This window comes from Anastrepha obliqua, chromosome 3, assembly GCF_027943255.1.
Source record: "Anastrepha obliqua isolate idAnaObli1 chromosome 3, idAnaObli1_1.0, whole genome shotgun sequence".
NCBI lineage: Eukaryota > Metazoa > Arthropoda > Insecta > Diptera > Tephritidae > Anastrepha > Anastrepha obliqua.
The window spans coordinates 30,085,221-30,097,278 of NC_072894.1; the positions used below are offsets into that span (position 1 = coordinate 30,085,221).

General features: G+C 37.1%; 1 protein-coding gene across 1 annotated transcript in view; it reads left to right on the forward strand.

The window, feature by feature from the left end:
* The window catches only part of LOC129241904 (neuropeptides capa receptor), a 134,570-nt gene that overhangs the window by 72,926 nt on the left and 49,586 nt on the right, over positions 1-12,058 (forward strand). The window contains exon 3 of the mRNA XM_054878455.1: positions 11,775-11,865. Coding sequence (XP_054734430.1) covers positions 11,775-11,865 — 91 coding nt within the window. The remainder of the gene's footprint in view (positions 1-11,774; positions 11,866-12,058) is intronic.

Below are 12,058 nucleotides of genomic sequence, written 5' to 3' on the forward strand. Positions count from 1 at the left end.
TAGCAACTTTTCCCTGCTATTACGATATGATTTGAAAAAATTTACGTATTTCACTCCGGTCTAATGTACATATATTATATAGACGTACATACGAGTATATACCAAAATGCTAGGCAAATACTAAAAAAAAGGCAGTGCTAGTCATGATTTGACAATTAACAAAGGGCTCTCGGGCGCTCCGGATATCGATAACAAAACTTTAAACGCGTTTTTCTCAAAACTATATTTTTTGCACTGCTGTAAGTGTGTGAACTCAGTGTAACTTAAAAACCGCTTGGAAGATTTCAATAAAATTTGTTCTGCTTTTGAAAAACGTAAAAAACTCGTGCCTAATATTGTAGAAGAATTTTTTTTTAAAAATTTCGATTTTTTTAAACAATTAATTGTTGGTTTTTTTCTCGATAATCTGAAAAATATTTCCTGAGGTCACTATATAGTTAATTTTGAGAAAAAAAGCTTCGATCAGGCACCAGATTATCTTTTAATAAAACTAATTTCTTTTGTCCGATTGATTTTAGATGAATCTCCAAGGGACCTCTGGAGAAACGGGCTCCACACTCGCAGACGTCGTTGCATGATTTTTGCTAAGTTTCAGTGACATCTGATCGAATATTTTTCCATATCTCTTTAATGGCTGATTTTGGGGAATTTTCACCACTAATCTACCGTTTACGCAATTCTCTTTCAATTCGGGCTCACAAGCCCTCAGTGGGATTGAAATCTGGGCTCTAAGAAGAATGGGGCTTTTTCCATTGTAAAGCAACCATTAGGGTCGTTGCCGTGCATGAAGGTGAACCTTAGGTTAGGTTAGACTTGGTTGATCCTCTAGATCGCACATAACCCAGAAATTGATCCATAGTGATACCAAGTGTTAGTATGGATAGTTTATTTTATATTTTTCCTTTAATACACAGTTTGAATAATTTAAGTAGGCTGCTAATTTTTCGATCTGCCACATTTTCTAATGTTGAAAATGATGTAGTACCTAAGCAGTTTATTCGTGTTTTGCCAAGTGCAGAGTAGGTGTCCCAGAGTTCCTCCCGCGTTGACTTCGTTACATATTGTGCATGCATCGCTCTGCATTAGCTTCAGTTTTATTGGTATTACTACCGCCGTATAAATCCAAGGTGAACTTCGCTGGTAGCTGTAATTATTCGACAGTTTTCAATATTTTTATATAACTCAGTTTAGTTATAGTGCCTTTAATGAAATAAAACAAGCACTCCATTTGCCGTCATTGCTCCCCAAATCATTACATACCCGTCACCATGTTTCGCAGTTCCAGCCACATTACAGGGTCAGGCACTCGAAGTGTAACCAACCTCAGACCGCGCATGCAGCTGATGCATGGATTTCAGCTGTCTGTTAGTTAGCTAAATGACAGTCTAGAGTATTCTGCCTAAGCGCGCGGAAGCATTTTGCAGAGAGTGAACGCGAAAAAAGAAAACCAGTAAGGGATTTCAAACGTGATAGTGTGATTGCATAATATAATGGCTGGAATTCACAACCAGCGATTGTTCGTGCGCTCAAGCACCTTAAAGTAAATAAAGTAATAAAGACTTGAGCGAAATCCCCAACAAAGTGCCAATCAAATGGCGAAAGAACTGAAAATATCTAAACGTAGCATCCGCCACATACTGAAAAATGATCTCAAAGTATTTTCTGATGACAGAATTTTTCAAATTTCGTAATTCGAAAACATATAATATTTCGTAATTCGAAAACTTCCAAAACAGGGGGGTTTATTTGACCGACCGTTCATATGAGAATTTGAGTAATCGATTGGCCACCAGGGGGTAGCACTTGTCACAGGTAATGGTTTGGGCCGCTGTAACCGCAGATGGGCGCTCTCCAATCATCTTCATCCAGCCTGGCGCCAAGGTAAATGCGAAATATTATCGGGAAAGTATTCTGGAGGTTGCTATGAAGCCGTGAGCAGACAAACATTTCGTTGGCAAGCCACGAACGTTTCAACAAGACTCAGTACCGTCTCACAAAGCTCGAGGGAACCAAGAATGGCTAAAAGACAACGTTCCGAACTTCATGACGTCTACGCGATTGCTCTCAAATTCACCAGACGCAAATCGAATGGATTCTTCTTTTTAGGCCGTTATGCAGAGCAAGGTCCGAACTAAAAGATTCACCAGTCTCGAGGCGCTGAAAAAAGCCATTGTCCTCGAGTGGGCTAAAATACCTGCAAATCACATTCAGGCAGCTTGCGATTCGTTTCTGGACTATTTTAAGGTCATAGTCAAGGCAAAAGGTGGTCATATCGAGCAAAAGTAAATTTATTCCTAATTTTGTATTATTTTCACAACTTTTTTACTTGGAATTGAATAAAAGGAATTGTCTAAACTAAATTTATGGGCTTTAATTAATTGGTTACACTTCGAGCGCTGTACCTTCCCTTCTCTAGAAAAGGCTGCGACTATCTGACCCAAATATGTTGAATTTCGATTCGTTGGTGCAAATTACGTTGCTCCAAAATTCATTCGGTTTGCTGACGTATTCTTTAGCATAATTCAAATTTTTTCTAGGAGTGTACACTCTGTGTTCTTAGCTGTGCAGAAACTTTTTGATAGTTTCTGGTTGTATGTCCACAAATGACAAATTTTTGTGTGATTTATCAGATTTAATTGCAGAAATTTCCGTATTCATGTTTATTAAACTTACGTTCCTTCTCTTGGGTACATTTGAGTTTATTTTGCAAACTTTTCTAGTACCACTTTTTCTAAGAAAATAATGGTGTTCACTATATTTTTTCCGTATATGAAATACTGTCGAATTCAGTTTTTTCAACATTTCCTGAGATTTACGCACACTTTTCCCTTCGGAATCGTATTTCGCCATTTCCTTATTACATAAATTTGAAATTTTTGGATATCAGTGCCTCAGTTTCTTTTTGGTTCACTGTACCTCATTTCGGCTACTGTGAGACATCTTCTCTGTCACTGTCCCGCGTGGCATGCCACTAGGCTTAGATACTTCGGCTCATCATTCTTGAATGATACTAATTTTTTTTTGAGAAGGTAGGGTTGAAAATGGCTTCGCACTTACAGTAACCATCGTCTACTGCGTCGATTGGTGTGGCCACTAAAGCAATCTCTCCTTCTGGGGAGACACCCTTCCCGGGACTGCTTTCCGCATTACTTCGAGGGGGACCTGAACGGCATCGATAAAGAACCAATTCTATTCACCCACGTCAGGGTCCACCATATTTGTAGCCCTGGCTCGTCTTCTTGTGCCTCTATCTGTGGTTTTGCTTTGTTGCACTATCTTTTTTTTCATAGTGCGTCTTTGATGTATTTCTTTACCGCGTTCCAGCTATTTTCGCGTTCGGGCATTTTGCTAATTATGCTGCTTAGTGCGATGTCGCCAATCTGCTTCCTCAGTGCATCTCTTTCCGTAACTATCTTTCACAACTATTTGGTAAAAAACGTGTGGTCAGCGCTCGGCACTTCGCAGTATATGCACTTGGGATCGATTACCTTGCATGTGGTAGAGGTATATCCGGAAGTGCCCGTGGCCCGAGAGGAACTGAGTTAAGAAATAGTTCACTTCCCCGAAGTTCTTTTGGATCCATTTGCCTATTGATGGAATATGTTTCGCCGCCCGACTACCACTCGGTTCAGTGTCTCATCGGCTTTGCCACCGCAGTATAGTTTGGCATCTCTGTTTCGCTAGTGATGACGGGTTTCTTCTTGTAGTCCCCCACATCCATTCGTTCCCGAGCCATGAGGGTGACGGGTATCTTCCACCGCAAAGACCGCAGCGCCAGAGACAGTGCGGTAGGCTAAGGTAATGCTTAGTGCCGCTGTTCATTGCATAGTCTCCAGTGATTTGCGCTTAGCTTTGAAGTTGAGCACGATTCTGCATACTTCGCTGTCGTACGGAAGAAATGAGTTTGGCCCACTTAATCTACTTTGCGTTCCCGTTCCATTTGCTGCTTTGTTAGCTGCATGCAGTATCTGGGTCCAGAGAGTAAGCCTGCAGTCAAGTTGAATATCTAGTTATTTTACTACTTTTTGGGTCACTAAAGACGTGCATGAATGATACTAATGACCTTAGGGATATATGTAAGTGTCAGCCTGATCAATGGGTTTGCACTTAAAATAAAATGGTTTAACGAAGAGTAGCAGATAAACTGATACTGTGGGATCACAATGGATCGACAACAGTCGAAGTGAGTTAGTTTAAAGACCGACTGTCACTTCTACCTACCTACCCACCAACCTACCTGCCTACCTGGCAGACAAAAATATTATCGAGGTCGGATAAAACCGCACCCACTTTTTTGTGTGTTAAGACAAAAGTTCTGTTCGTCCATACGATGCTGCCGGCTATAACTTTCATGTGTTTGAGTTTATTTGATTCTAAAAGTTAACAGCGAGCGCAAATATTCGCAGATGTGCCATAAGTATAAAGTTCGGCCCGTACCGAAATAGCCTTCCTTACTTGTTTATAGTACATTTTGCAAATCTGTCGCTGTTTTCCATTTGATGTACTACTTGCATAGTTTTTATATACAGCTGAGTACTTGTAAGCGCGTAAAATTTTTCACTTTACTTTACTTTCTAAAGCCTTTTTGCCTGTAGGGCGCCGGATGATATACAGATATTCAGTTTGAACACATACAAATACAGTATAAGTGTGCCTTAATGTTAAGAAAATAAGGAAAAAGAAGTTAGCTACATTTCTAGTATAAAAAATATATTAAAAGCAAAAAGTTAGAAATTGAGTTTTATGTATTTGCGCGTGGCTCAACGGCGTATAAAAGTAAATGGCTGATAGATTTAAGTTCGGATTGGACCGGGTTTTTCCTTCAGTAAAAGTTAAGGGAACTAAGAAAATTAACTTTTTTGGGCAAATTTAGCTTACATAACCAAATTCAGTCATTTTTGAGATGCCACCTTTATTAAATATTTATTTATTTATTCATTTAGTAAATCTAGAAATGCAAGGTTTCTTACAGACTACATGGAACTAAACACTGTTAGAGTAACACATATTTCGCTACTATTTAAACAATTCATTGAGTGATAATTTGAACTTAAATTTAGATAGCCATAAATCAACAGCCAAACGCTGGTTAACCTTCAACGCTGGTTAAATTCATTCAATGTTCTAATCAAAGGGGATTTCAAGGCATAAACAGTTCTAAACCGCTCTGGGAAAAATAAGTTATTACTCCTGAGTTTTTTCGAGGTATTTTGAAACTGAATGCGCTCGAAAAGTAAAGTCGCATTTATGCAATCGAAAACAAAGTAGAGTGAAAGTATGCTTCTTCTATATTACTTTGTAACGATTTTAAATTTAGTAATGAAAAGTATTCATTATTTGAAGCAATCCGATCAGTGAAGTGTAAAGGTCTGAGTGCAAAACGAAGACATTTCTTTGGAATGCGTTCAAGTATATTCATGTGTCACTGATGATATGACCTCCAGTTAAGTCAGTAGTGACTTCAAAGTGTAAGGATTCGTAAAATCGGACGACGAACGGAGGCAAGTGTAGAATACGAATGACTAAGAAACTTAAAAGTAGAGTCAAAGATTACTCCCAAATTAGTAATTTTTCAAACTGCTCCGAAATATTTATTTAACACATTTAATACAATTTCGAAAGTGATAGTGCAAAGTAACATGGAACCCAGCTTGTCTTGTTTTTCTCTTTAAAAGTTGCATTTTTTTTATTCACAATAGAAATTAGCCATCGGCAATGTTGCCATGGAAAATTCCCCTAATCAGCTTAATTACACTTGATTCCTAAGTAGTTAATCCGCTTTACTTACACTTAATTCCTGAGATAATTCCAAATTAAGTCGTGAATTCCGATTATCGCCGCCGTCTATCTAGGCTTTAAGCCAAGATCCTTACGTAAAATGCTCCGCGTAGTCGGAGTACAGAGGCCAACAAGTTGAGAATGATGACGAATTGACATTTTGACGCTTTCTCCATCACTTCGCTTTACGATTTTGAGAGTATTTTTTTTTTTTTTCAAATTAATTTCCAAAACTTGGAAGCATTTTTCGGGCGTTATACGGTTCTTCATGATTTGGCAAACCTTACTGAACAGAAATGTCAACAAAGTTTGCCATTCTCAACTATCGAACTACAGTTATCGACATCGATAGTTTTCATGCAGCTAAAAAACACCCGATGCAATAAAGTGTAACTTTGAAGTCGCTCAAAAATCGCGATGATTTTTGACATTTTTTTCTCATACGATGCTAAGTTTTTTCGGCTATTTGAATCATACCATAGGTTAAGAAATCTTTTAGTATGGAGAAAAAAAATAATATTTCTACAGACTCTGATTAAAAAATTTAAATTTGTTTTTCTAAATCCTTTTTACGAAAATGAGGAGTTTGTGATGACTACTTTTTGATAACAAAAATTAAAAAAACTGATGGGCCAGTGCTGATTACTTTTTGAGAACAAAAATGAGAAATATGATTATTAGTGCTGAGAAGTCTGTGATGACGACAATGAGGAGTTCAGCTGTCAGCAGTTATTACATTGTAACAATAAAAATGATTAGTTGGCTTGCCTTTAGTGCATAGAGGATATATTTTTCAGTTATAAGAAATTGCTATTGGTAATAGAGAGAGAGAGAATATCACACCGACAAGAGGAAACTATCAGAACTTTCCCATGGCTAGAACGAAAATGTGTAATTGGATGAGGATAGTGACATTATCATCATAAGTGCTTATATGATAGTCAGCTGTCTTGTAGGGAAGGTTTTTGTGTACATTGAACTACATTGATATAATAAATCAAAGAAAAAAGTATCATAAAAAAAAATATGTATACATATCCCAATATTGAAATTATGTGAACAAATACATATGTACACACGAAGTTATGTGAACAAGTGTGGGTATGAAAGAAATAATGAAATATCAGATCAGTCCATAAGTCCGTGGGTATTTTACCCATAATTTCACTTTTGTACGATTTTTGCACACAAAAAATTATTCGCGGAACATAACGAAACTATTTATATTTCCTTTGATATATTGTGCATTCAACAAGTGATTTTAATCGCGGATAGAAGCACGTGTTCTTAAAAAATAAAATGGAATCTTCGAACGCGTATAAGAGGCATATTTTGTATTTTTTTTATAAAAGTGGTAAAAATGCAACAACTGTTGCTGCAGAAATAAACACTATTCACGGATAGGATACCGTGAATGTAAGGACTGCGCAAAAGAGGTTTTCAGAAATCCGAAGTGGTAACTGTGACGTGGACGATGTCTCGCGCACTGGTCGTCCTGAAGTCTTTAACTCGAACTCGTGGAAGTTGAGCCAAATTTGACAGCCGATATGATAGCTCAGAGGTTAAATTCATTGCATGCAACAGTTCACAGGCACCTGGTTCAGTTGGAAAAGGTTTCAAAGCTGGGAAAATGGGTTCCGCATAGACGTTCCGTCGCCAACCTTCAGCAGAGAGTGAATGTGTGTTCTCAGTTGCTGCAACGGTTTGAAAATGAAAGTTTTTTGAATCGTATCGTTACTGGTGATGAAAAATGGGTCCTTTACAACAATCCTGTTCGCAAACGCCAATGGTTAGATAAAGATGAAACACCACAACCGACCCCTAGAGATGGCCTTCACCCCAAGAAGATTCTCCTGTCCATTTGGTGGGATATGGCCGGTATTGTTTATTATGAACTTCTGGAACCAAACCAGACGATAACTGCTGATTATTATTCCCACCAGCTATCAACCCTGAATGAGGCACTTTACAAAAATCGACCGTTTTTAGTGAATAGACGCAAAGTTTTGTTTCACCACGAGAACGCAAGACCTCATACCGCAGACAAACATTAGGCAAGCTGTACGAGCTCGGATGGGAGCTAATGACGCATCCACCATACTCTCCGGATATTGAACCTTGTGATTATCACCTTCTCCGGGAACTTCAATCCCATATGAGTAACAAGAACTACAGGTACTCCTCAAAAGAAGCTATAAAAAGGGATATCGAAGCGTATTTTGGCTCCAAGGACAAAAAATTGTTTGAGAAGAGACTTAAAAATTTGCCTAAACGTTGGGAAGACATTTTAAATAATGAAGGAAAATATATTATTGATTCATAAATACTTTAAACATCTTTTTTATTAATTTTAAAACCTCCTTTAAAAAACGCACGAACTTGTGGACTGACCGATACTTTTGAGCTTTTGTTTGATTCATTTGAAGATATTTTCGCATAAAAAATAATTTTTAATGAGCATACGAAATTCGCTTCTTTCCATTTCCACGACAATCCTCGTAAACGTCTTTCATGTGTCTATCACAATAAAACTGTCAAATAAAGAATCAGTCAGAAAAATAGGCTGAGTTCCTTTGAAATATGCCGCTTGGATATAAGTCATCGCTGAGACAGAGACGTATTTTGGAGAGTACGATAAATCATATATTTTGGAGGGGTTAAAAAAATGGCCAGAGTATTGGGAGAAGTATCTTTTCAAAGGGGGACTATGTTGAAAAATAATTTTTTTTTTGAAAACTGGTGCCTTCATTTCTAACACAGGTACTTATTGAACCCTCCTCGTATAGTATAATTTTCGGGGACTTGTTCACCCGCACTTTTATATTTGTACGTAAAATTTATATTTCATTTTATTTCATTTCATTGTATTTTGCATTTTTTCTACTAGAGAGCTAAATATCTTATTATTCTCCTGTTTATGCTGTAACATTTCCTCAATGAGCCATCTATTGGCAAAAGTGGCCAGTCAAAAGTTGTAACGTACTTTTCAAAAAAAAAAAAAAAAGAATACAATGAAAATATGCGTTTCTATTACACAAAATGAAAACAGTACCTAATTATTGACTAAGTTTCGCTGCTGCAGTGAAAAGCTTTGTTCACTTTGTGTATATTCTCAAGTGTCCGCTAGAGTGTAGTTGTTGCTAGTATATATTTAGAGCATTCTTTTGTTACATTTGCAATACTCGATTAGGTGAGACTGGCTGTATTTCTCTGTAAATGGAAACATCATAATATTTCGTGTATTTTCTTTTCTTCTTTCTTTGCTTTTTAACTTGATTTTTACCTTCGATAGTAAGAGTACTCGCATTATGCTCAAAATAATTATATAGAAGCGAGGAAGAAAATGAAATAAAAAAAACGAAAAACAGTTTCAATATTTCCCATAAGCCGATTTTGCAAATTTTTTCAGCTTCTTCTGCGAATTTTCATTTTCTGTTTTACCTTAATGTCCTCAAAATGCTTTTCGCAAAATGGCACCTTAAGTAGTGGGGGCAGCGAAAAATCTCACTGGAGTCGTATCAGGTGAATAGCGTACGGAATGATATTTTTGAACAAATAATAGCTTACAAGATGAGTTGTGGGGGCACTCCAAATGTTGCACACCGCCCACTCCTTCTTTGAGTGAATATGAATGGAAAACATTATGATCGGACCAAACGAGGGTGTACAACGATTCAGCACGACGAGGATACAAATAATAGTGTGTCCATAACTTAAGTCTAGGTTTTGGGCCGGCTGTCTCAATTAGTTTTTACTAGGGATGATCAATGTTAGAAAAACATCGATGTTGACATCGATGTCATAATCGAAAGCCCAACATCGATGTTCGATATTTGTCGAAAACTAAACATCGATGTTGGCTAACATCGATGATTTTTGCATTAATAATCACATAAATAAAATTAAAAAAAAATACATTAAATTTTAAAGTAAACAGAAAAAAATAAAATATAGTTTAAACAAACTGAAAATGTATATATAAAACACAAATAAGATCAAAAAGATACAAACTAAAAATAACATAAATACAGTAAAATCGTTCGAAATTTATTAAGAAACAGAAGATCAAATTATTACAAATTCCTATATTTTTTATCCACTGACTGAAGGAAAAAAAATTTTGATAGAGAAGAACCCTTCAATATATTTCTTTGCTGGTAAAGAGGAGAGCCAGCTTTTGAAAACAGTCTTTCGGATGGCGTTGATGTAGCGATAGTACTCAAATATTTCACTAAAAAAAAAAATAAATAATTGGCGCGTACACTTCTGTTAGGTGTTTGGCTGAGCCCCTCCTCCTATTTGTGGTGTGCGTCTTGATGTTGTTCCACAAATGGAGGGACCTACAGTTTCATGGCAGAAATACACTCGGAGGTTTGCCATTGCCTGCCGAGGGGCGACCGGTATTAGAAAAATGTTTTTATTAATTTTGCTTTCACCGAGATTCGAACCAACGACCTCTCAGTGAATCTTGAATGGTGATCACGCACCAACCCATTCGGCTACAGCGGCCGCCAAATATTTCACTGCTTTTTTTTAAATTTCGGATAAGTGGAACCGGTGGCATTATTCCAAACTTGGACAGGATCTTGTTTGAGATCAGACACTGGATGAGATCAAATGAGTAAATTATGACAGCCAACGCACGCACAACATAAGTATTTATCGACAAACAACAAACGAAAACGAAACGAACAGAAAAGAGGCTCTTTCTCTGTTTTCTGTTCTCTCTCAGAGCGTGAGCGCGAGCGAGACGACGAAGAACGTCAATGAAGGAAGGGAACAACGCGTGCGCAGTGCGCACTCGCTCTACTCGCTTCATACTGTGGATGTAAGTTAACATCGATATTCGATGATCGATTCCGTTAACATCGATGTTACGATATTTTTCGTATGTTTTAACATCGATGTTTTTGCTTTCAACATCGATGATCATCGAACATCGATGTTCATCGGGCATCCCTAGTTTTTACTGCAATGTCCATGGGTGTCACATTTAGCATAGCGTTGAGTGCTAGAGTAGGAGTGATCCACTGATTTCAATGAGATCAGGTCTTTAAATCCTGCAGCGAGTTCCACCATACAAGGACTCTGTATAATAAAACTGGCTTTATATTTGTGAAGTGATCGATGAATTCGTTGCATTTACAACAACAACATCATTAGTAGCAGCGTTAGAAGAGAGGGAGGCAGCATCAGCTTCTATGTTAGAATCTTAAATAATAAGATGCGACTTTCGAAAGTATAAAGTGTATTTTGTGCATCGATTCATCACTATGAATAACACGCGAGTCTCTCATCATGATCCTAAATCAAAACAGGAGGTTAGAGAGTGGTGTTAACCTGGTTTTTCGGCTCTGAAACGAGTTCGTGCCCAGAAATCGGCCAAGAATATGTTAGCATCAGTTTTTTGGGCTGCGAAAGGATTTTTTCTTGTGAATTACTTGCAAATTGGCAAAACAATAAATTCTGAATATTCTTATAATCTTTTGAGATTAGCTGAATTAAAAAATTCGTGAAAAAAGACGCAGTTTGCAAAAGAAAAAAATTATTTTTCATCAGGACAATCCACCTAGTCACAAGAGCTTTTTGACAGTGGTTAAAATCTATAAATTGAAGTTCGAGTTGTTGGAGTATCCATCGTATTCACCAGATTTGGTACCTAATGAAATTCGCATCTGTTTCCGAAACTAAACAAAAAAAAAACATGCGTGGAAAGCATTTGGTCGTATCGTATTTTGCAGCCCTTCCAGATTCTCACTTCAGTGATGAAATTCATAAATTGGAATCTCGTTGGAATAAGTTTTTGAATGTTCAGGGAGACTATACCGAATAATAAAGTTTGTTTCAAATTACAATATAAAATTGTGTGTTTCTTATCGAACCGCAAAACTTATTAAACCACCTAATATTAAAATAAATTATACTTACACACACCTACAGCTACAGAATGTTAAAACGAAGATTTAATTTTTTTTATTCTCATCCTCAAAAATCAGGTTTACCTGCGGAAATATTCTTATATTGGCACCAATATCCGTACTTGTTTGGACTGCCCTTCTGTAAGATGCGCGCTTATATTTCAGAAGCGTAAGTACTTAAAAATAATCACGTTACATCTGCATATACATACATACGATTACATCCGCCGCCATACGCACCTTCACTTGCTTGCATGCACTTCCACTCATAAATGCACGCGGAAAGTAAATATAATTCATTCACAAATTAACAGTTGTTAATATGTTGTTGTTTTTATTGTTAAAACAAAATGTTTGTACTT